The sequence below is a fragment of the Cynocephalus volans genome, chromosome 10 (assembly GCF_027409185.1).
Source record: "Cynocephalus volans isolate mCynVol1 chromosome 10, mCynVol1.pri, whole genome shotgun sequence".
Taxonomy (NCBI): Eukaryota; Metazoa; Chordata; class Mammalia; order Dermoptera; family Cynocephalidae; genus Cynocephalus; species Cynocephalus volans.
In genome coordinates, this window is record NC_084469.1 from 131,692,782 (window position 1) to 131,718,336 (window position 25,555).

General features: G+C 46.1%; 2 protein-coding genes across 4 annotated transcripts in view; one reads left to right on the forward strand and one right to left on the reverse strand.

Annotated features, from left to right (window-relative positions):
- The first annotated feature begins 3,104 nt into the window (after positions 1–3,104).
- On the forward strand, positions 3,105–9,465 carry ESRP2 (epithelial splicing regulatory protein 2). Of its 3 annotated transcripts, none has more exons than XM_063111542.1 (15): positions 3,105–3,302; positions 3,392–3,520; positions 5,028–5,141; positions 5,251–5,365; positions 5,734–5,832; positions 6,058–6,112; positions 6,155–6,292; positions 6,368–6,500; positions 6,582–6,624; positions 6,784–7,085; positions 7,203–7,415; positions 7,524–7,722; positions 7,869–8,055; positions 8,361–8,526; positions 8,606–9,465. In XM_063111542.1, exons 1-15 carry the CDS (start codon positions 3,105–3,107, stop codon positions 8,693–8,695), a joined length of 2,181 nt encoding a protein of 726 aa, XP_062967612.1. In that variant the 3' UTR covers positions 8,696–9,465. The 3 variants fall into 3 exon arrangements, with proteins under 3 accessions (XP_062967612.1, XP_062967613.1, XP_062967614.1); XM_063111543.1 differs by having other exon boundaries at positions 6,182–6,292; XM_063111544.1 differs by having other exon boundaries at positions 6,185–6,292.
- A 330-nt stretch (positions 9,466–9,795) lies between these two features.
- NFATC3 (nuclear factor of activated T cells 3) overlaps positions 9,796–25,555 on the reverse strand; it is a 129,007-nt gene continuing 113,247 nt past the window's right edge. The window contains exon 10 of the mRNA XM_063110126.1: positions 9,796–12,489. Coding sequence (XP_062966196.1) covers positions 12,368–12,489 — 122 coding nt within the window. The 3' untranslated portion in view covers positions 9,796–12,367. The remainder of the gene's footprint in view (positions 12,490–25,555) is intronic.

Here is a 25,555-nt window from a genome sequence, read left to right on the forward strand (position 1 = left end):
TTCCTGGAGTGCGGTTTGGGAAAGTCATCTGGCCTCCGGCGGGCTGGGCCGTTAGGGCCTTGCTTATGCCTCTCCCATATCTATCTTCCGTCCATTCATTCATTCACGATTCATGAACCCTAGGAGTAGAGAAGGGTGGTGGCGGAGCTGGGGGACATATATCAGTGAAGTACATAAGTCTCAGTCTACAGGAGGGACCCGTGTGCTACGGAGGGAGGTGCCTTGAGAAGCAACAAACTGGAGGAAGAGCTGGGGTTAATTTGAGCAGGCGCGGGGTGGAAGGGAAGAAAAGGGCACAGATGAGACTTTACAGCAAAGGCCCTGTGGCCCGAAGGAGGCTTACCATTGCTAAAATACCCGAAGGCAGAAGAAGCAAGCGCCTAGACAAAAATTCATTCCTTCAATGCCAGGCCTCGTGATAGGTGTTGGGGCTGAGCGTCCGTCCTCGAGGATCGGATATTGTGCGGGTGGGGGTCGGGTGGCAATAAATGATTAATAAATCATGTTAGACTCTTACCACGTGATACCCCGTGCCACCTCGGGACTGCAGGGAGTTTCCACCAAGAAGGCCTTCACCAGATGCACCCCCTGGACCGTGGACTTAGCCTCCAAAACTGTGAGAAATAAACCTCTCTTCTTTACACATTAAAATAAATAAATAAATCGTGTTAGAAATCGGTTAAGTGCGGGGCGGGGGCGGGATGAGCTATGAGAACCGGTTGGGGGATGGGAGTGCGAGTTCTTTAGTAATAAACGATAATCTGGGAGGACCCATCTGTAGATGAGTAAAACAGCTTCGTTCGTTATTTGAACGAATTTTGTTTTTCAGAGTCCAAGCGTCAGGAAGTGTCTTGCGATAGGGGTGGCTGAATAGACGCATAGGGGTTTAGGGGAGCCGCCCCATGCTTCCAGCCGAGTGCCTCAGGTTCACCCCCCAGCGGGGTCCTGGACACATGAGTGCATCTGCAGTAGGAATGCTCTCAGGACGGCCAGGGGTGCCGCAATGGAGAGGTCACCTCAAGAGAGAGGCTTCCTGGAGCAAGGAGCGTCGAGCGCTGCAGGAAGAGGTAAAGCCCTAGCGTGAAGATCTAGAGGTTGAACGGATGCCGGCGCCAGGAGGGACGAGACCGAGACCAAGTAGCGCCTAGATCGCCGGCGGGGACGCCAGAGTTCCGTCCTGAGGGAGCGGGAGCCCAGAGAGTAACTGGGGAAGGAGCGATGCACGCCAGAGCAGTTGTAGGAACCCAGCAGGGCAGGGCTGTTGGGGTGCAGGCGACTTGGCTGGAAGGGCGTGGCCAGGAGGGAGGCCCGACTCGCCTGGCGCAGGCGCGCTCCGGGCGGGGGGGGAGGGACCTTATCTCGCGGTTGCGCCAGGTTCCGCGAACGAATATTTAACATTCCAGGCTTATCGCGAGGCTGGACCCGAGGAGCGTATTCTCCCCTCCCCCAGCGCCTGATTCTCTTAGCGCTTCCGGGGGTGGGGACAAGCGAGTAGCGGCCTGGGTGGGTGGTCCCGAGAGGGGCTACCGTGCTCAGACGCTCGCCTCCACGCCGAGGTGTTAGTCGGGTGCTAGTCGCCCGAGGCCGCTGGACTAGGGGTCCACCTCCCACTCCCTTCCGGTCGCCGTGTTCCAACGCGAGTTACTTCTGTCACAGGTGCCTCGGTCTCTTCATCTGCTAAGTGGGGACGCGCTGCAGAGTGGCAAGGCCTCGGAGGCGCTCCCCGCACCCTGGGCTCTCTCGCCCGGGGCCACGCCCCTTCCCCGGACTGGAGCTGGGGGTGAGCCCGGGTCCCCTCTCTCTCCATTGCCTACAGGTCCGGACGCGGAGTCCGCTTTTTCGAAAGCGCGAGCGCAGCTCCCGCTTCAGTCTCGGTTGGGGCTTGGCAACCCCGTGTCTCCGCTCCCGCCGGGCTGGGGTTCCTTCTTCCCGCCGATTATTCAATTTCTCAGTCACAGAAATGGGAAAATTGGGGAGAGTACGGGGCGGCATGGAAACGCGCCGTGAAGGGGGTCCGCCAAGCTCCACGGGGCAAAAGGGGTGCCGGGAGCCCCCAACGCGGGACTGTCCGAAGTGGGTGGTTGGCCCTGGATGGAGAGAGGCTAGGGGATCTGCAGCCCGCACGCGCGCGCACACACTCAACGCTAGCCCCCGACCTGCCAGCGCGCTCACAATCTCCAGGTAACAAGCCACTCGTCAAAGAGCGACGAACAGGCAGGCACCCCCACGTGGGCTAGGGGTGAGGCTCCAGACCCGGCCCATCAGGCTCAGCCTCGTCTAGGTGGAGCTCTCGGAGGTTGGAGCGGATGGGGTGGCGGGTTTCCTCCTTCCCATGGAGGCCTGCGTGTCGAGGCGCACAACACCGCGCTTTGGCACTTCCTGGAGCCAGGCTGGCTCTCTCGCACCTGTGTGGACAAACTTTTCTCTGTGATCTCTGGTGACTCCCCCACAGCTCTAAGGAACCCTGATGATCCCCGCCGCTCTCCCCTTCCCCAACCGACCTCTGGTGATCCTCCCACAAGCCTCCATGTGATACCTGGTAACTCTCCGCCACCTCTGACCCATCAACCCCAGACCCGCCGCCGTGACTCCCAGTGCTCCTAGACTGCCTCCTGGTGATTTCCACAGGTCCCGTATGACCCTCACGGACTGGGTTTCTGGTCTTGCACTTTTATTTGCGGAGACCTCATGGTCTCTGGGGCGAGGAGTGAGAAAGAACGGGTTCGCCCAAGGAGTCAGGCACGACCAGCCAGGGAAGTGGGAGTCCAGATCCAGAGCGCGCGCCCAGTCCGGGAGTGTAGGTTCTCGTGTCCTGGGCTGGGTTCTGGCGGCCCTCCCCCAAGGTTCCCGGGGCCACTCCCGGTCACGTGGCCCGCGGGGCCGACAGGTAACTCGCCCGGAGAGGGCGGAGGCCAGTAGGCGTCCCGCCCCGCGGGGCCTCAAGGGCGGGTCTCAGCAGCGCCCACTGCACCAGCCGGGAGGCAGGTGCGGCCTCCAACACACGGTGTCCCGCCCAAGCTGATCCACGTCCGCCGTCGGTCGGTGCTTGCGTGCGTCTCGTCGGTCCGCGTGTGTCTGGCCCAGCGACCCCTTCCTCTGCGGCCATGACACCGCCCCCGCCGCCGCCCCCACCCCCAGGCCCGGACCCCGCCGCGGACTCCGCGGCGGACCCCTGCCCTGGTCTCGGAACGCTGGTTGTCCTGTTCGGGGCCACTGCTGGTGCCCTGGCTCCGAACCTGGGCTCCGACGAGACCGACTTAATCCTCCTAGTCTGGCAAGTGGTGGATCCGCGGAGCCGCCAGGTAAGGTGGAAAGGAGATGGTGGGGGTGCCCAGGGAGCTTCAGGGTCCGAGGGGCGCGGCGGCTGATTAGCTTCTCCCACCGCTCGCAGGTGGGGACGCTGCACAAGTCGCTGGTTCGCGCCGAGGCGGCCGCGCTGAGTCCGCAGTGTCGCGAGGCGAGCGGCCTAAACGCCGACAGCCTGGCACGGGCGGAGCCGCTGGACAAGGTTTTGCAGCAGGTGAGCGTCGGGGCCGGGGTGGGTGGCAGCACAGCCGAGGCGCGGGGAGATTTCTCGGCTGGAGAGGCAGCAGGAGGCGAGGCCTGGCGCGCCGCGACCAGCCGGCCCAGGCGGTAGGAAACTTTGAGCGACTCCTGCGTGTGCCAGCCATTCCCGGGACGCCTTAATTTTCAGTCTTTACAATGGATTCACTCCTACTGAGAGGATGGGGATGGAGGCTGCCGAATCCATCCGCGAGTCCGCGTCTGGAGGGGGAGCGAGGCTGAGACGCCTCTGGGAACCTGCCAGGTCAGACCTCCCAGAGCAGCAGCCGGAAGCGAAAGGGTCAAGGGCCCAGACTTGGCCATAGGTCACCGGTCCTTGCTTCCTGCGTCCTCCGCCCGCCCGCCCGGGTGCCGCTGGAGCGGGGGCGTAGGGCGGTTCTGCCCCAGAGGCAGACGCCGCCAGGTGTAAGCTGCTCTTCTAGGCCTGTCCCGGCCGGCTGGCCAGGCGTAGGCGCTGTGCGGACCCCGCCAGGAGGCTACCTGCCTGCTGAGTGCAAAGGCCTGGGGTGTCTTCCGCCCCTGGCTCAAGTGGGAGGCGGTTTCCATTGCTGTTTTCTTTTCCTTGTCTACACTACTGCACTTACCCGGTGCCTGACTCTTGAGTGTAACGAGTGTTAAGTGCTTTACATGCACAAATTCGTTCCATCTTCCAACAATTTTGGTGGTTCCTGATGAGGAAACACATAGATGCTGAATCTGAGTCTGTTCCAGAAGGGCTCCCAGCTTAGCCCCCTCTTGGGCTGGAGGAGAGTTGGGTTGCCTTGCCTTGCCAGCCTCAGGTTGTAACGTGTCATAGAATTGGTAGGGGTAGGGGTGGGGGGTTGTGAGTCTATGATTAGTGTCCTCCAGCAGGGATGGAGGCTGGGGGAGGGGCTGGGCAGCCTCAGGAGTGCCACCCCCTCTATGAACAAACAGCTGAGTGCCAGCCGGTCGATAGGATGTGGGTCAAAGCTCATGCTGCCCCTTGTGTCCGAGTATGGAGCTCTGTCCTTGGAGTTTCTCTGCGCCTCGGTTGGTCAGACCAGGAGGCGGGACTGCCATTGACCATGAGCCTTCTGGGCCTCAGGCAGACCTGGGCCACCCCCACCTGTCTGAGGGTGGTGCCTGATCAGGGACAGGTTTAACCTGCTTTGCCCTGCCCCTTTCTACCTGCTTGTCCCACTCCACCAGGTGTTTGCTCTGGCCCTACTCCAGACTCCTGGAGTGTGTGATGGGGGCTTGGGTTATGTGTGACTGCCCTCATTTGGCCTGGAGGAGGTGACAGTGAACTAGGACAGGGGTAGGGGTTTGTCGGGATGGGACACAGGGCCAGGCCCAGCAGGCGTGGCCTTCTCCTCCCCAGGTAGGGTAGGGCTGAACATCTGGCTGAACCAGCTTTGCAGCCTGCGTCCCCCACTCCTCCTACTCCCAGTACCTGCCTGCCCAGCTGTAAGTCTGTCTCTCTCCCCACTCCTTATCCTCAGTTCTCACAGCTGGTAAGCAGGGATGTGGCTCTGCTGGGCGGGGGCCCCTACGTGCTTTGTACTGATGGGCAGCAGCTGTTGCGACAGGTCCTGCACCCCGAGGCCTCCAGGAAGGTATGCCACTGAGGGCACAACAGGGTTGGAGTTCCCAGGACCCTACTGTCGTGGGGATAGGCAGGGTACCTCAGTTTCCCCATTCATCCCCACTCCCATGTGCCCCCAGAACCTGGTGCTCCCCGACACCTTCTTCTCCTTCTACGACCTCCGCAGAGAGTTCCATATGCAGCATGCGAGCACCTGCCCTGCCAGGGATCTCACCGTGGCCACCATGGCACAGGGTATATGTGACCCAGCAGGGTTTGGGTAGAGGGGCGGCTACAGGCTCTATGTGTCTGAGTATGTACATGGTGGTGGGTGAGTTATATGAACACACACAAGCCTGCGTTATCTGCTGAGTCCCTAAATGTACCCATGTCTTTGTGTCTGTGCTGGGATGCATTTGGAATGTGGGCATATGTCTACATACGTCTGGGCTGGGAACCTGTAAGCGCACACATGAACTGGGCCAAAACAAATGTGTTTGCTGGCCTACTGCATGCATCTACAGAGGGACTTGGGCCCAGGTGTGAACAGGATTAGTGCTCATGCTGGGTGCCCCAAGGCTTCTCATGCTGGAATTTCTTCATTGTTACTTCTGTGCCCATAGAGTTGGGACTGCAGACAGATGCCACAGAGGATGATTTTGGGGTCTGGGAAGTGAAGACAATGGTAGCTGTCATCCTCCACCTGCTTGAAGGGCCCAGTGGTAAGGTTCCCCTCACCACCTGTCACCTGTTGTCAGGGCTGGGTGAATGCCTGCCTATTACTTCTTCAGAGTCCTCCTCCCCACTTGTGACCTTCCCTAAGAGACCACAAGGTGGAAGCCCCTTTGTCACCTCCTCATCTCCCTCAACTGTCCTCTTTTTGCAGAGCTTGGTGGGGAGATCCCCCTCCACCAGACCCTGCTGACCCCCATGCCATCTCCTCCCAGGTCGATTGTTTTCGAAGCTCGAGGTGATAAAGCAGAAATATGAGACGGGGCCTTGGTGAGTGTGGGAGCGGGGGAGGGGGTTACAACAGCTGGACAGCTCTGACCCTGTGCCCTGCCCCCACAGCAGCAAGGCTGATGTGGTGGACAGTGAGACTGTGGTACGGGCCCGTGGGTTGCCCTGGCAGTCATCAGACCAGGACGTGGCTCGCTTCTTCAAAGGGCTCAATATTGCCAGGTGTGTGCAACAGGATGGGTGGGCCCAATAGGGCAGGCCTACACCTAGGAGGTACTAACAGCCCTGGCTCCGCAGGGGTGGTGTAGCACTCTGCCTCAACGCCCAGGGCCGCAGAAATGGTGAGGCCCTTATCCGCTTTGTGGACAGTGAGCAGCGGGACTTAGCGCTACAGAGACACAAGCACCACATGGGCGTCCGGTATATTGAGGTGGGACATTAAGCTGAGAGTGGAGCGGGGGAAGGCTGAGGCAGGCCTGAGACCCATGGGCTGTTTCCTCTGTACCCACAGGTATATAAAGCAACAGGGGAGGAGTTTGTAAAGATCGCAGGGGGTGAGTGTGCCCCCAACAGGGCCTAGCTCTTCTGGTTCTTGACCCATTCCCACTTCCCCACCTCCTCTTACCTCTCTGCTCCCCTGTGTGGTGGGTGTTTGTAAGAGCATGACAAATTGGCAGGTGACTCCCACACTTACACCCATGCCCCCCACCCAGGCACATCACTAGAGGTGGCTCGTTTCCTGTCCCAGGAAGACCAAGTGATCCTGCGGTTGCGGGGACTGCCCTTCTCGGCTGGGCCAACGGATGTGCTAAGCTTCCTGGGGCCAGAGTGCCCAGTGACGGGGGGTGCTGATGGGCTGCTCTTTGTGCGCCACCCTGATGGCCGGCCAACTGGTGATGCCTTTGCCCTCTTTGCCTGTGAGGAGCTGGCACAGGCTGCTCTTCGCAGGCACAAGGGCATGCTGGGTAAACGATACATTGAACTCTTCCGGAGCACTGCAGCTGAGGTGCAGCAAGTGAGCACCCAGAACTTCCTACCCACTGATGCACTGCCTCTTCAGGGTGCCCCGTTGGTAGGTACCCTGTACCCCTGCCCTACTTGGCATGACCAGCCTGTTGCTGCCTTCTCCTAGGTCCTGAACCGCTATGCATCCAGCCCACTCCTTCCCACACTGACTGCTCCACTGCTGCCCATCCCCTTCCCACTGGCAGCTGGGATAGGGAGGGACTGTGTACGCCTTCGAGGCCTGCCCTACACAGCCACCATTGAAGACATCCTGAACTTTTTGGGAGAGGCAGCGGCTGACATCCGGCCCCACGGTGTGCACATGGTGCTCAACCAGCAGGTGAAGCTACTGCCAGTATGGGGACCATATAAATCATTGGGTAGGGGTGTGTGTTAGGGGTAAGGCACTCTGGCACACGACAGACTGCTTACAAGATGGTGTGCACAGGGCCGGCCATCAGGTGATGCCTTTATCCAGATGACATCAGCAGAGCGGGCCCTAGCTGCTGCTCAGCGTTGCCATAAAAAAATGATGAAGGAACGCTACGTGGAGGTCGTCCCCTGCTCCACAGAGGAGATGAGCCGTGTGCTGATGGGGGGCACCTTGGGTCGCAGTGGCATGTCCCCTCCACCCTCCAAGCTGCCTTGTGAGTGCCCCAGGGACTGGGGAAGAAGGAGGTATGTGGGGGCCAGACTGTTATAAGCCCTCACTTACTATAGTGGGGACTCATTTCTGGCTGCCCTACCCAGGGCAGTGCTGGGCTCTGTGTATATGCTCTACTTTTGTCTCTAGGCCTCTCGCCACCCACCTATGCCACCTTCCAGACCACCCCAACCCTCATTCCCACTGAGACGGCAGCCTTGTATCCCTCTTCAGCACTGCTTCCAGCTGCCAGATTGCCTGCTGCCCCAACCCCTGTTGCCTATTACCCAGGACCAACCACTCAACTCTACATGAACTACACAGCCTACTACCCCAGGTAGCCTACTGCTGATTGGGAACCTCATGGTTCTACTCCCTGTCCTGGTTTGGGAGAGGGCCATGATCCCCTTTCTGGGTCTGTTGGAGATAGGACTTTATTCTGAGATGACAAGGGAATTAACAGGTGCGAGCTGGCTGGTGCCATCTATAAGAGAGACTGGAGATGACTTTGTAGAGGCAGGGGTTTTAGGGAGGAGAAGGAAGTAAACTAAGCACAAGGCAGAGGCAAGGGAGGAGGGATGCAGGTCTTGATCTAGGCCACAGGTGGGATGCACTATTAAACCCCCCTCTCTCCCACCCTAGCCCCCCAGTCTCTCCCACCACTGTAGGCTACCTCACCACGCCCCCTGCTGCCCTGGCCTCTGCTCCCACCTCAATGTTGTCCCAGCCAGGGGCCCTGGTCCGCATGCAGGGTGTCCCATACACAGCTGGTATGAAGGATCTGCTCAGTATCTTCCAGACCTACCAGGTGAGGTTGTTTGGCTGGAGGGCTTGAGGGTCTGGCTGAGCCCAGAGCTCTCTGCCCTAAGTCTGTGTCTCTTCTGCAGTTAGCCCCTGACGACTACACTAATCTGATGCCTATTGGTGACCTACCTCGCACTGTGTTACAAGCCCCCAAGGAGTGGGTGTGTTTGTAGGTGAGGACCAGGAGGTAAGAACTAGCTAAAGGCCTCAGCTAACATGCCTCCCCTGCATCCAGAGGACCAGCGCCTTCAACCTGGTGGCTTCTTTCTGGCTTGTCAAAGCTCTCAGAAGGCACCCAGGGGAGCCCAAGCCCAGCTCCATTCCCCACTTATTCCTCTGGCTGTTCGCCCCAAAGATGATAGCTGGACTCTACATGCAAGGCTGGGGGTGGAATGGGGCTACCCTGCTCCTGATGGCCTGACTCGGGCCTCCTGAGTGGCACTGGAGAGCCATTGGTTTGTTCTAAGGCCCATGACCACAGATACTGTGGGGCTGACAGGTCTGCAGCAGGCTTGCTCTCTTTTTTAAAATAAGCTCCGGTACCTTCAATGTATGACTCCTGGGAGAATCAAGGATCCATCTGAACCTAAGTAAAGATCCCAATGCTGTACCTCCCCACCGTCTCTCTGGTGGGGGGTAGGGAGGCAGAGAGATAGAACTGGTCCCCACCCTCAGGATACTTGGACCTAAGAGACCATGGCGTGCCAGGGGTGGTCCAACCTAAGAATGCTAGCCCTCCTTCAGCTGGGCACAAGGAGTATCAGATGACAAAACCACAGGCTATTTTGATGGACTGTGCTGCAGTATCCCCAGAGAACACTAGGGGGCAGGAGGCCCCCACACAAAAATTCAGGCTTGACTTTTAAAGGGGACTTTCTGCCAACTTTTCATGCCCACCTTGGGAAGGCCAGTTGTCCTGAACCCAGCAAACACCGTGAATGTTCTTTGCACCCATTGAAGGGTGCAGAACCGAAGCCGCAGGAGGAACTTGGAACTGTACCGTCTCCTCCATAAAATAAATAAAAGTTCCTGACCAAGTGGACTTTTTAAAAGCTGCAGGGCCCTGAGATTTGCCCCGAAAGGGGCTCCACAGGCGGAGGAAAACTCAGACAGATTTGAAGGAGACTGTTGACCTGTCACCATTTATTATTTCAGCACTATAACTGAGGAGCCTGAACTGTTGGCTCCTCTTCCCTTTGTAATTGTGTAAGGAGCACTGCACTCCTATAAAAGATTTTAAAATACAAAATGTACAAGAAAACACAATCCCAAGTGCTGTAAACATAACTGAGAACCAGTTCCTTTACTAAACATCCATTTTATAAAGTACAGGGTTTCAACTTGAGCCCATCTGAACCTTAAAGATGACCATCTGTTCTGAATATCAAAAGCAGGGCTTCACAGCCAGGCCCAGCACAGGTTTGATGATAGTGGCTGGCCCTGGGTGGGGGTGGGTTGCACCCCAGGCAGCAGCACCACACGTGAACCCAAAGACATCTGATCCTTTTAAAGTTGTTTTCAGCCATGTTTCTCTGTGTATTTCCAGTAAGCAAAAGGCTGCTCATTCCATTCCTCAACCCAAGATCTAGCACGGGTTGGAGAGGGAAGGGGTATGCGCTAGTACACGCCCAGCTGCTCAGTGCTGCTACTAGAAATCAATTTGCATAGTCCAACAGATGTGTGCTTTAACACCACTACGTCGCACAAAATTTTATGTCTTTATGTACAGAGCCAAAAAATACTGACTCTTATACCAAAGCTTTTATAAAGCTGATATAAAATTGCTTATATGGTATACAAAGCTCTGTTTTAAAATTTAACTTTTATTTTAAATAGGAAAGCATTTCTAGTGCTACAGGCATCAAGGTATTTAAAAGGCATCAAAATTTGGTGCATAGCAACTCTGGATCATAGAGACTTTTATTGAGGGCAGCAAAGCAACACCCAAAGGGCCTTACAAGGGGCACTCTTGAAAGAACCCCGTGTGAGGCAGCTTAAATCAGGGGCAAGAGGGTAGAAGCAAGTCTAGCCACATCTCTGGAACTTCATCTAAGAGGCCACCCACCTGGTCCTCCAAAGGAAGCTGTGGGCTTCCAACCACAGGCCCTGAGGCAAAAATACTCACTATCTATACTCTGTGACACAAAACTCGTCTTCAAAGAAAGTTTGAAAACACCCAGCTCCAAGAGGGGCCAGAATGATTTGTTGAAGGATAGACATTTTCTCTAACTAGTTTTAGGGGAGAAATCGAAAACATCTTTTTTTTAAACAATACTTCCTCATCCTAGGTCAACAGGTCTTTACTCTGCTGACTAAAAGTGGTCAACAACAGGCCCGGCCCCCTGAGCCGAGGACCGATGTGGCCTCAGTAGAGATAGTCTTGGCATTTAGGGCCCACAATCCTCTGGAATAACAGCATCAAACCTTCAACCAGCTCAGCACAGTGGCTCACATGTAGGCACTCCAAAAAATTTGCTTCCTGTATAAATGAATGTACATTATTTCATTGGAAAACATACTGCAAATTTCAGGGGCTTTAAAATAGGCCCAAGAACAGACAATAAATCCCATTAGGGGGAGGGTTAAGGGCAGAGTTTGAAAAAGGTACCCAACTTGGGCACCTCCTTTGGTAGACAGCAGGCTGGCGTTTCTGCTGGCCCCTGCCTTGGACACCAGTCTTACCAGCAGCAGCACCAGGGTGTCTTTGGTGTGGAGGGTCAGGTCTATAATGCCACCTCATTTTTGGATGTGCTCAAAACCTGGGGAAAAGGTAGGTTTTTAGGTCATAGAGACGGGACAGGGTAGGCCAGAATTATTTCAGGCTGTAAACAATAGGGAATAAGCCTTCCCATCTGGCATCCTGCATTTTCTCTGCCCGTCCTGATGCATAGCTCATTTGTGCTTAGCTTCTGACAAAGCCTGGCCTCTAGGGAAGAGTCAGAACTGCAAAACTGCCTAAACCATCATGAGACTGGCTTCAAAGATTACAGAACAGTCAAAGGCAAATGTTCCCACCTGAAAAAGGTTCTGGGACCAGAAAACAAACAGGAATAGCACTCCACACAGCCTAGCAGTTTTTAGGATGGCAGTAAGTGAAAGCTACCAAGCTAAAACCTCACCTTTCAAAGTCACCTTACATGTAGCCATCCTACCCAAGGTCCTGAGGGTAAAAAGCAATTTCAACAGGGAGTGAGTATGGAGAGACTGCAGGAAGATTACCTAGAAAGTTACAAAAAGGCTATGCTCTGGAATGTCTTTTTATATTCCAACACTTCGGTGATGGAATGGTCTCTTCTCATTTTATCTAACATTTTACTTTTATAAAGAGGTATAAGCTACATTTGGCTTTATTTCCTATGACTATGAAAGGCTTCAGGACACATGCTGAGTTTCTGAGGCATAGGTATGGGCATGAGATAATTTTTTTCCTTCCTTTTTTTTTGTTTGCCTCTGGAAGGTTTTATCAAAAGTTCCTGTTTTAAAAATATCATCAAAACTAAAGGGCCCTTCAAATGACCGTAAAGCAGTACAAATCACCAATCCTAGCTAAGTAACCAGGTCACCTGCAAAAGCAGCACCTCTGAAATGAAGAGCCTGCTGCATTTACACTCAAAGCACCCATCATATAAAAGTATCCTATTTAAATATAAAAAGCAAAGCTCATTTTCCCAAAGCCTGTTCTTTTATAAAATCTACCCAAGGCCTGAGGTGGAGGAATGCTGCTTTCCCCACAAATGGTGAGTCCAATTCCTGGTGCCAGTCCTGAAGGCTGTAGAGTTGGAAACCCAAGATCCAAGGAGAGAAACATGGTGAGAAAGTGGTGGTGGACACAAGGCTGCAATGAGTTAGAGTCCATCAGATCTTCCTAAATCCAGGGATTCGGGACCCCGGAGGGGAGCTTGCTTGCTCCCCCCTGTTCCTTGGGAAACAGAAATCTGGGACATGTCTCTCCCAATTATTTCGTTCACTGAAAAACAAGAAAAGGGAGAGTGATTAGTGACCTCTGATTGGCCACATGATGTTCAATGCTTACCTCTACCTCAGCCATTTCCCTTCCCGTGGCTTTCTGTAAAGGTAAAGACAGTGCTTGAAGTCTGCTCCTGAGCTGAGTAGCATTACAGACAGAAACATTCCATAAGCTGCTCCAGATCCCTCTTTCTGTTCCTTTCAGTTCACTTTGGGTTAGGAAAGGAGATGGCTGAGAGAATAGGAAACATTCTTACCCTTAATATAAAGGCTTATATGCTCTACAGCAGAGGATAGGGTACTTTTGAAATAAATGTTCACCTTATCTAATTTTTCCTTAATTTTCATCCCTTTGGGAAAGTATTCCTTTTCTAATTCCTGCAGTGCCACCTCATATGTACAGTGAATGAAAATAAATGCTTTGGTCAGAGTAAACCACTGAGATTTCAGGGATTATTTTGTTACCCCATCTTAATACAAACACCCTTAATTATGTGGGGGGAATTGTGTCATTTGTGATCCTTTCTGATTGCAGGCTCTTGCTTTTCTGTTGATTTCTCTGATGCGCCAAGTACCTCAGGGAGCATAGTACTCTGTGAGGTCCAGTACAAAGGACCCATAATTTGTCCCATCTTATGCAACAAATATAGAAGGGAACACCCCAAATACCCCAGATAAGAAACTTTAGTTCTCACATCATTTCATTCTTTGCTTTATCAACTGAAGATTCTATACTAATCCACTCCTAGGCATATACACAAGATAACTGAAAATGTATGTCCATGTAAAAACTTCTACTCAAATGTTCATAGCAGCATTATTCATAATAGCCAAAAAGTGGAAACAACCCAAATGTTCATCAAGTGATAAACAGATAAACAAAATGTGGTCTCTATCCATACAATAGAATTTTTTCTTTTTTTTTTTTAAAGATGACCAGTAAGGGGATCTTAACCCATGGCTTGTTGTTGTCAGCACCACACTCAGCCAGTGAGCGAACCAGCCATCCCTATATAGGATCTGAACCCCTGGCCTTGGTGTTATCAGCACCGCACTCTCCCAAATGAGCCACAGGCCTGCCCTCATACAATGGAATATTAAGCCTTGAAATGGAATGAAGTTCTAACACATGCTATAAAACATGGATGAACCTTGAAAACACTGCGCTAATGAAAGATGCCAGCCACAAAAGGTCATATATTGCATAATTCCATTTATATGAAATGTCCAGAACAGGCCAATCCATAGAAACAGGAAATAGATTCCTGGTTATGGGGAGAAAGTAATAGGAAATTACCACTAATGGGTATGGGTTTCTTTTTTGGAGTAATGAAAGTGTTCTAAAATTAGATAGTGGGGATAGCTGCACAACTCTGTGACTATACTAAAAACCACTGAGTTTCAAGGGTGAATTTTATGATATGTGAATTACATCTACAGCTGTTATAAACAAAAATAGATCAGGACAAAAAAGAAAACTGTACTTAGAATTTGATGTGATCACAGAGCAAAGAGACACTAATGATCATTTAAGAAATCTTCAAGTATTAATGTGTAATCTTTTTATAGTTTACATAGTTAAGAAAAAAAAATTCTTCAAACTCATATACTCATTATGGCTATAAAGAGAAGGGAACTAACATTTACTCATTCCACAAATATTTATTGAGAATCTATGGGTTAGACTTTACAATTGAAATTAAATCTAGTGGCTAGAAGAAGTTAAATCTTATTTCAATTAATCTTCAGAACAACACTTTAAGATAATTTTTTTTAACTGAAACACGATTGTATGTATCTATGGGATACAGCAATGAATATCAATACCTGTATGCAATATGTGGTGTTCAAATCAGGATAATTACTATGTAAGATAACTATCATCTGACCTTACAGATGAGTTAACTGAGGCTTTGACAGTTCACATAATTTGCTTAGGTTACATGCTTAGTAAACAGAGGAATCTGTCTCAAAACACCTGCCACATTCTTGGAAACCAAAAACAGAGAGAGGCAAGGAAATGATTCAGACAAAGAAAACGCATAGGACCTGGGTAAATGTGGTGATGCTAGTGGAGGAGGAGCAAGTGTGGTGATGGTAAGAAGGAGGAGAGAGGAAAGAAGGATTGATTTACCACCACCAAGGATCTGAGACTAGGAGAGAAAAGAATGGTGCTGTCACTACTGGAAATAAACTGAGGGGTTTAAAGGAGGAGGGTGGTAGGTTGGGTCTGGAATTGGAAATTAGAACACCCAAATGGAAAAACAGTGGCATTGAATGAATGATCAGAGCAAGAAGAGATTTAGGAATATTCATTCTCATTAGAGACCTGTAAGCAGGGGAGAGAAGTGTTTTGCACTGAAGGATTTAGTGCCACAAGAACAGAAGACTGAAAATAATGAGTGGGAGTAGCACTGTGCTTGGATGAATTCAGTGTGAATTCAAACCAAACCTAATTTTTAGGCCACTCTTTTACTTACATATTTGCTTTCCCAGGTCTGTCTTGCCTCTAAGCTTCATGTGTGTCCTTGGACAAATTACTTCATATATCTAAAACTCCATTCCTTAACTGTACAATGATGGTGTTGGACTAATAAGGTTTCTTTCAGCTGCAGAAGTCTGTGGTTTTATGTCAACAATTTTCAACTGGCAACACTCAGAAAATATGCAAAGAAATAAAGGATGAAGATATGGCTTCACTGTGGTTAGTACTGAATGTAAAATAGTAAAGACATAGAGACTAAAAGCTAAGGAAATCTGATTATAAAACAGTGAAGATTAATCAGTGCTGGAGAGCTAACAATCACTAATTGATAATCAATATTTGAAGGTAATTGGACAATGAAATAAGAATTGAAAAAGGTAGTTTTTATGGCAGCCTAGAACATCTCTCATTTACAAAGGTCTTTGTCAGATTTTTTTTGCGGGGGGAGGCAGTGGCTGGCTGGGTATGGGGCTCCAAACCCATAACCTTGGTGTTATAAGGCTGAGCTCTAACCAACTGAGCTAACCGGCCAGCCTGTCAGACGGTTTTTAAGTAAATTTGCCAGGCTAGGATTTACTGACCATTTATGATGGTTGCTTGCAAAGAATAATGGAATATAAACTAAATTTACTCCTAACTTGCTAGAAATAACTCACTGGAATAGTTTCTATGTAATAAATGAAAAGCTATGAGGATGCTCTGCATGAGAATATGTTTTTCTCTCCAGTTTCCTCATCAGTATAATGAAGAGGGAAAAAAAAAAACCTCTCATATAGTATATAAAGTAGCAATATAAAGAAGGCATAAGAAGACAAGGCAGGCCTTGGTGCCTATTATTTTGAGCCACAAAAAATACAAGGAACAGTGTTTTTAGTGTGGATTCTGGAAGTTCCATGGGTTAGTCTCATGCTAAGAGGGAGCACAAGGATGACCCACAATCTCTGTGCATGGCCTCTCACACTCCCATCACATTAGGCAGCATCATTATCAGTCTCCCAAATAGGATGTGAGCTCAAGAAAGGCAAGGATCTTACTACTGAAGGAACACACCCATTTCTGATGACTGAATAAATGGATCCTAACTTAATACAATCATTTGGAAGGTATATGGAACTAGTACAATGAAGATTCAGTAGGTGGTTGGCAGGAAGGGGACCAGAAAATGCTATTAAGACTAACACATGACATCTGATTCTGATGGTGTCTATTTTAGGCAGGCCTTGCAGCAGTGGTAAAAAGCCAAATAGCACCCAGTTTACATTCAAGTCATCTTTTCCTGTCACTTAGCCCTTCCAAAGGCAGTAACTTCAGAGATGTTCCAGGCTGCTATAAAAACTACCTTTTTCAATTATTATTTCATTGTCCAAGTTTTAAAACTACAAGCTGATTATAAATGATGCTTTATTATCAAAAAACATGTTTTTGTTTTTTTATCATCAAAAAACACATGGTCTTTATAAGAAGTCAGTATTTACATGTTCCTGAGGATGATATCCAGCACTATCCATTCACTTACCAAGTATACTTAGGTAAGTATGAAAACATCATTTTCCAAAGTGGGTAGGTGGTATTACTTATGACAAAATCAATGTGTTATTTCTGTTTCCCCTCACCAAAGCTCTGCTATTCTTTTGCCGATGTGCCTGACAGTTTAGGATTTTAAGACTGATAAAGTCAAGGAGATTTACCACAAAGTATCACTCAAGCTGACTACACTCAAATATAGGTTAAACTACAGAATTGTAATTCAACAGTAGTCAGTAGATTTAAGTTCCAACAGGGCAGAGACTTTGTCTATCCTGTTGTCCACTGAATTCTTAGTACTCATACATTTTGAGTGCTGAATAAAATTACTTGCCAATTCAATCTTCAATACAATTTGCGGACTTGGAGCAATGATTACAAAAATCATGCTCAGGTCTGGCCAGTTGGCTCAGCTGGTTAGAGCACATCCTTGTAACACTAAGATCAAGGGTTCAGATCCAAGTACCGGCCAGCCACCACAAATTAGATAAATGAATGAAAGAATGAATAAAAACAAATAAAAAATCATGCTCAAGTAATTGCTATAGGTGAACACTAATTAGGAATTTTAGGACAGGGAGTGAGAACTGCAACAAAGTGCTTTCAGAGTCCTTTTATAAAAACTCGAGCCTGATGTTAGTTAAGCAAGTCCTCTGCTTTCCTTCTCCCCTCACTTCTCCCTCAGGCCAGGGACTCTGGTTCAGGCTCATACCTCTGGGTTCCTGAGATGTCTTCCTGATGGGACTGGCCAAAACTTAGGTGTCAAGTGAAGCAAGTCAAAATTATTACTGGTAAAAAAAAAAAAAAAAAAAAAAAAAAAACTCTGATGTAGGGGCTGGCCCGTGGCTCACTTGGGAGAGTGTTGTGCTGATAACACCAAGGCCACGGGTTTGGATCCCTATATAGGGATGGCCAATTACCTCACTTGGGAGAGCGTGGTGCTGACAACACCAAGTCAAGGGTTAAGATCCCCTTACCGGTCATCTTTAAAAAAAAAAAAAAAAAAAAAGTTTGTGGCAGAACAGAGAAGGACAATATGAATGTTTTCATGAACTTTTTGAAGACCGCTTGTATATGTAAATCATTAGCAATCTTGATAAATACTTAAGTTGTTATTTCTTAAAAATACCAGTGCTTGCAATTTCCTTTTCACTTCATTTTGAATGTACATAAGCATGAATTTATTGATTTATTTAAACCCTAGTCCACTAAGGATGTGAGGTGGCTTTATCTTTTTCACCAATTTACAATATAAGCATAAAGAGTCGCTTAATGCCCCTAATGTACAATTTTATCATTTTTCTACCTTTAAAGAGTAAAGTGAATTAAATACCTAGAACAATAGTCAACAGCCCTCAACACCAGCACTAACAGCTTATGTAGATCACAGCATATGGCCCACTCTGGGCAGCCACCAACCTCGACTCCCACTACTCCAACCCCTGGATTTGCCTGTGCCATTGCCACAAAAGTAGAGTCAGAGCAATCAGCAATATTTACTGTTAGAAAAAAACTTTTTTATCCAAGATATATTCAAATTAGCAGTACGCTGGAATGCTACTTCTACACACAAGAATGAGATGTTTGAGTAGCAACAAGCCTCTTATTTAGAGCTATTTCCTGTGCTTATGGACTCAGAGTTAGTTAGAGCTAACAAGCGTGGTATGGTAAGAAATCTCACAACCAGGTGGAGAAGGGCAGGGTAACCCAGAGCATTGTCTCAGGATTAGGCAGATATTGTCACATACACAAAAGCCCAAAGGGCCTTTCTAACTCGCATTTTTGTAAAGGATTTTTGAGTATTATTAGACTCCACTTATATGTTATTTCCTCTTGAGGCTGTAACGAATATTCACCGAAGTTTGGTCAAGTCCATCTTTTCTTCCTTTCCCTGAATCCCAAGATTAAACTCATTCTCTGGGTAAACAATTTTATGGAGATGTTATTTTTTTATAAAATGAAGGCTATATATAGGCGCAATCATTTTCTGAATTTCAGTTGAAATGAAGAAACAGATATTTGGAAGTAAAGGAATAGAAATAATTTTAAATATGAAAGAAATTTAATATCACTTTATGGTTTATTTATTACTTACTATAGCAGAGTTTTGCTAAGATTTATATTTAGGCTTATTTGGTAAGTCATAAGAACACTGTCTAAACTAAATATATGAAATACTGAATTCACCTATTTATGACATGATCTAAAGAACTAATCTGCTTTTATCAAAATATGAAGCTAAAGACAGAAATAAGTTCCCCCAAATTTAGAAGGATCTACGGTAGACCGCTGTCTAAATTCATTCTTCTCTAGTAACTGAGGTTTAGCTAGTCACATGGCCGCCCAGCTACAGATTTCATTTTCCAGCTTCCCCTTGTAGTTAGATGCGGCCATGTAATTCCTTTTCTCCAATAAAATGTGAGCAAAAGTGATGAGTGAATCTTCCTCATCATTTGCTCATCATTCCCTCTACCTCCCCTTACCCCACCCTCTTGCTTGGGGCTAAAACTCAAAGTGGTGACTATGCTTTGACAAAACCTAAGGAGAAAGAGAAACAACAAATTGAAAGGAATCTGATCTCTGAATTATCATGAGCTGTGGGAGAAATTTCCAATGTGGTTAAGTCATTGTACTTTGGAATCTCCATTATACTGACAGCTTATATTAGTAATGAAAATAAAATTCACCAATAGAATGGTAACACAAAGAATTTTTAAGTATTTTTAAGCAAGAACCAAGATAACCAGTTTGAGCTCTATCATGCCAGGTTTTTAACAACTAACTTACTTTAAATTTCACCCTGAACTCTAGATAGCTTCCAACCACAGGACAGATTGAAAATATATGCATAATGATCAAAAGATATCCTTCGCTTTTAAGATTAGCTCTAATACTACAAAAGGAAAATTATTATACTGTGTTTTTTTTTTTTCACCACAACTGATCGAGGGGGAAATCAGTCCTGTTATGGACTCCTTTCTTTTTAAGAACCTCTGTTCTCTTTTTTTTTTTTTTTTTTTAAAAGATGACCGGTAAGGGGATCTTAACCCTTGACTTGGTGTTGTCAGCACCACGCTCAGCCAGTGAGCAAACCGGCCATCCATATATGGGATCCGAACCTGGGGCCTTGGTGTTATCAGCACCGCACTCTCCCGAGTGAGCCACGGGCCGGCCCAAGAACCTCTGTTCTCTGTTATGCTATTCTCAGTGTCACACAGATCTTTCCTCTAGAAGAGTTTGTAACCAAAGCAAACATTAAATTTCCAGCTGAGTAAATAGAATATGCATCCCTGAAAGTCTATTCAAGTATCAGCACGTACACTTTTGTATCAGTAAAAACTGAAATGTGAAAAAATAAACACTTCTTTTCAATTTGGGTTAAGATATGGGACTCAGAAGCATTTTAAGAATTATAAGAATTCCTTTTCCCTATTTTGTTTTCTCACATTGTACATTTTTCTCTGAATAGTCCTGTCCACTGTTGACTTCCAAATGTGTTATCTCCAGGAGCCAAACCTGAGCTCCAGAGCTGTGCATCCACATGACTTATTCTACTACCTGTGCTCTGGATCCTCTCCAGGATCCTGTTCCATCAATTTTCCTCACTCTCCATATCTTTAATCAGTTTCATTATACCCACCATATCCCCTTCTGGATCCTTCTCATCAGCACATAATATGGTTAAGTCTCTCTATTTCAAAATAGCAAGCAAGTAAACAAATTAAAACACTGGACCCCACATTCCCCTATCTACCTATCTATCTATCAATCATCTATGTTTGGCAGCTGACCGGTATGGGTATCCAAACCTTTGACTTTGGTATTATAACACTGTGCTCTAACCAACTGAGCTAACAATCTAGGCCCCCTATCCACCGCCCATATCTAATTCTTTCTTTCATGGCTTAACATTTTAAAGGAATTATCTCTACTGTTTCTATATTCTCACCTCCTATTCACTCAGATCCATTGATCCCATCACACCACAGAAACACTTATTTCTTACCAAGATCACTAGTGATCAACTTGTTGCTTCAAATATGAGAAGAACAGTAGACTAACCACTCAAAGAAATAAGCTTTACTACTGGTTTGGCTGTGATGTGCCTAGGGAGATTTACCTTTCTACAACTGATTTTCTCACCCATAGCATGAGGAAATTATTTTAAATCCTTTTGCTTATAACTTTCCTGAGAGTTTTATATATACTCACATAGGAATTTAGTCACCATGTTTAATCCTCTCATGGTTAGACAAGAATGATGTGAGACCAGGGTAGGCCCAGTTTCTGGCAGAAGCTAGGGTTTTGATGTCTTGTCTGAGGCTTCGGAATTCTAAATATAAAGATTTGGGTAGTGAACCTGATTTTTAAGGCCCCTTTCAAATCTGAACTCATTTTTAAATGAAATTCAAATGGCATTCTGGGAATTATAATCTGTGTTTACAATTTCTATCACATACTTTCTTATGTGGCTCTGAGAGTCTTTGAAGAAAGGGGCTGAGGTGACAGTGAGGGTAGGCTATGTTCCTGGTTGGCTGCTGAAGTCCCAGAGGCCTGAGGCCTAGCCCCTTCCCTCTCAGACACGGGCTCCACTACTATGGCTTCCTTCGAAGTGGAGTCCCAGATGAATTACCAGGAGTGCAAACATGAGCGCCTGCAGGGCATGCCAAAGATAAATATTCCCGGTTGCCTCTGAAAAATGGATAAAATTTCCTGCTTTAGGGCTGGTTGGTTAGCTCAGTTGGTTAGAAGGTGGTGTTGATAATAGCAAATCCGGGGTTTGATTCCTGTACCAGCCAGCCACCAAAAAACAAAAAACCACAAAAAATTCCTGCTTTATTTCCATTCCATACTATCTCACATCAAAACTTAAGAGTACTTGACCAGAAAACAGTAGGCTCACACACCTGATCAGCAACCAAACTTACTCGGCCAAGCTATAGAATTCATGTATATGGAACCCTTCTCTGCTTTGGTTTAATAAACCTAATTAAATGCTTGCTGTTCACTCCAACCCAGACTAAAATTATAAGCACCAGTGTGAGAGCCTGAGTGTAGTTAGATTTAAAAAGCAGGTCTAGTTGTCAAAGTGTAGCCTCAAAGATAATGAGTGGGCCTACCAAGAGGGTGCCCGTGTATAGCCCCTCCTCTTTGCACATGCAAATCCAGCCACTGCATGCAAATACCAGACTTGGGCACAAAAACAATGACACATTTCAATCAACACTCACCCTCTAGATTCTCCAGAAAGGAGCTTGACATGAGAGCTCACTCTGGTTAAGCCATTTCTCTGGTAAACCTGATGGCTGGTGTTCCAAGTCAGACATAAACTGGTCTGTGTCAAAGAAGACAACATCACTACTGAATGGAACAATCCAGAGGGTGAACTTAATCTACTACAGTGCCCAGCCTGTTTACTTCTATAATTAAGAGAAATTTAATTGTCCTTTACCTGTTAATCACCGTACTAAATGGTTTCCCACATTTTGTTAGATAATATGAATACTGGAGTCCAGATAGTTTAGGTACTAGATGATTTATTTATTTATTTTAATTAAAAGGGCAATAACTTTAATGGTTTTCAGTGGTTTTAAAGGATAAATTAGGTTTTAAATAAAGCAGTTTTTATTAGATTAGTTCTATTAGTAGTTCACAAATACTTGTCTGTGACTACATTAGAATTATCTGGGCACTTGATTAAAATATAGACTCCTGGGCTCTGGATAAAAATTTAAACTCTCTGGTGTAGCAGCCCCAAAAACTACATGCACAGCCAAATTTGGGGGTCACAGAGGAATATTTCTAATTCTATAGTTCACATCCTTTAGCAGTTTATGAAATCAATTCAGCAAGTTGAAAGCAGTACTAAAAAAAGAAAGAAACAGAATAAAATAGAAGATAGCAGGCTGCATTCTCTTTATAAAGGTTAAGAATTGGTTTGTGACAATTGTATAGGTTCTTTTGTGTGTGTACTGGGTCATGTTATAAAACTTATCTCTTACTGTAAGAAGCTGTCAAAAATGTGCAAAAGTCAGTGAAGTCAAGAAGAGTCACTATTGGCCATTTTTGCAGTAGTGGCTGAAGCATTCATATACCCAGTTCAAGTCTAAAATACAAGAATAGGCAAAGCCTCTTCCTTTGGCCTATAAGGAATTATTTTTGGCCTCTGTTGTACAACTTGGAACAAAAGGAACTAACCTTAGAAGAGAAGAATCTGAATGAAGTTTCTGTGTGAACAATAATTAACACCCTTATCTTAAGCAGATAAAAGAAAGAAAACAGGAAAAGCCAATTTGTACAAAATGTACCCTCAGTAAAGGGTCAAAACAAAACAAAACAAAATAAACCCAGAAGTCCTTTGCTTAGGTGAAATTTTCCTGCCTTAAGCTTTTTTATTACTAAATTTGAGATCCCTCACCTAGTTTTCAGGGGTGATTTAAAGATAACAGTTATGTGCAAAGTATTTTAAAGACTGAATATATACAAGGTTACTTCAGACAGTTCATAGAAAAATAGAATTAAAAAATAAGAATCTTTCCAAGAACTTTTTAAAGACCCCTCATATTGCCAAAAACATCCCTTCTGAGAGTGCCCAATTTCCACAACTGAGTCCTCCAAAATAGTCTTGAAGGTATAGAATATGATGTGATTTCAGCATATAAATTAGAAGAAGGAAGCCCAGGAACAAAGCTAAGAAGCCAACAGACCCTGTGGGGGCTTTTGTGAGTTGGCTGACTCAGTGGTAATTTCAGATTGTGCTTTATGAAAACTTGCAGTCCTCCAGATATCCTTCTATTTCCTTGAAGCACTGATGACAGCTCCAAAAAATACCTCACTCATCTCTCCTGATCACAGTAACTTTCACCAAACATTCAGAACAATTGACACCAATCCTTCTGAATCTCTTCCAAAAGATTAAAGAGCAGGGAACACTTCCTAACTCATTTTAACTCCAGCATTACTCTGATACCAAAGCCAGACAAAAACACTACAAGAAAACTACAGAATATCCTTTATAAATATAGATGCAAAACTCTTCAACAAAATACTAGCAAACTGAATTCAGCAGCATAAAATGAATTATATACATCATGACAAAGTGGGTTTTATTTCCAGAATACAAGGATGGTTCAACATACACATTAGTCAATGAAAGAAAAAAAAACACATGATCATCTCAATTGATGCAGAAAAGCATTTGACAAAATTCAATGCTCTTTCAAGATAAAAACATCCAATAAACTAGGACTACAAGGAATTTCCTCAACATGATTATCATGGCCCCTTAGGGCCATATATGAAAAACCTACAGCTAACATCATACCAAATGATGAAAGACTGAAAGCTTTTCCACTAAGATCAAGAACAAGGCAAACGAATGATGCCCACTTGTGCCACTTCTATTCAACTTAGTACTAGAAGTTCTAGCCAGAGCAATTAAGTTAGAAAAAGAAAGAAAAGGCATCCAAATTGGAAGAAAGAGGTAAAATTATCTGTTTACAAATGACGTATTATACATATAAAACTCTAAAGAATCTACATACACACAAATATATTAGTGCTAATAAATTAAGTCAGCAAGGTTGCAGGATATGAAATCAACACACAAAATTTAGTTGTATTTCTATACACTTGCAATGAATAATCCAAAAAGGAAATTAAGAAAACAATTCCATTTACAACAGCATCCAAAAGAATAAAATACTTAGGAATTAACTTAACCAAGGAGGCACAAGATTTGTGCACTGAAAACTACACATTGCTGAAAGAAATTAAAGAACGAAATATATGAAAAACATCCCGTGTTCATGAATTGGAATTCTTTCTTTTTTGGCAGCTGGCCAGTATGGGGATCCAAACCCATGTCCATGGTGTTATAAGGATGCACTCCAACTAACTGAGCTAACTGGCCAGTCCTGGAATTCTACTATTGTTAAGATGACAATCTACACAAAGTGATATACAGATTCAATGCAATCCCTATCAAAATCCCAGTGACTTTTTTGTAGAAATAGAAAAATCAAGCTGGCCATTTAGCTCACTTGGGAGAGTATGGTGCTGATAACACCAAGGTGAAGGGTTTGGCGGGGCAGCCCCCCCCCCAAAAAAAATACCACAAACCCACCTTGAAATTCATATGCAATCTCAAAGGACCTCAAATAACCAAAACAATCCTGAAGAACAAAGTTGGAACACTCACACTTTCTGATTTTAAAACTTACTACAAAGCTACAGTAATCAAAACAGTGTGGTACTGGCATAAGGATAGACCTATAGAATAGAGAGTTCAGAAATAAACTATCACATATTTGGACAACTGATTTTCAAATAAAGATTCCAAGACCATTCCATTGAGAAAGACCAGGCTCTTCAACAAATGTTGCTGGGAAAACTGGATATCCACATGTAAAATAATGAAATTAGACATTTACCTTACATAATATACAAAAATTAACTTCAAATGGATCAAAGACCTAAATTAAAAAGGTAAAACTATAAAATTCTTAAAGGAAAACATAGTGCAAACCTTTAGGACCTTGGATTTAACAATGGTACCTTAAGTATGACACCTAAAGCACAGACAGCAAAAGAAAAAATAAAATAGACTTCATCAAAATTAAAAACCTTTAAGCACCAAAAGACACTATCAAGAGTGGAAATATAACCCATAGAATTGGAAAAAATATTTGCGAACAATCTATCTGAAAAAGGATTAATATCCAGAATACATACATACCTTCTTTAACTCAACAACAAAAGACAAACAACTCAAAAAATGAGCAAAGGATTTGAATAGAAATATCTCCAAAGAAGAGACACAAATGGCCAATTAGCACATGAAATGATGCTCATCATTATTAGTCACTAGGGAAATGCAAATCAAAACCACAATGAGATACCACTTCACACCCATCAGGATGGCTATTACTACTATTTTTTTGGCTGGCTAGTACAGGGATGGAACCCTGGACCTTGTTGTTGTTATCAGCACCACACTCTAACCAACTGAGTAACCAGCCAGCCAGGATGGCTACTATTAAAAAAAATGGAAAATGAC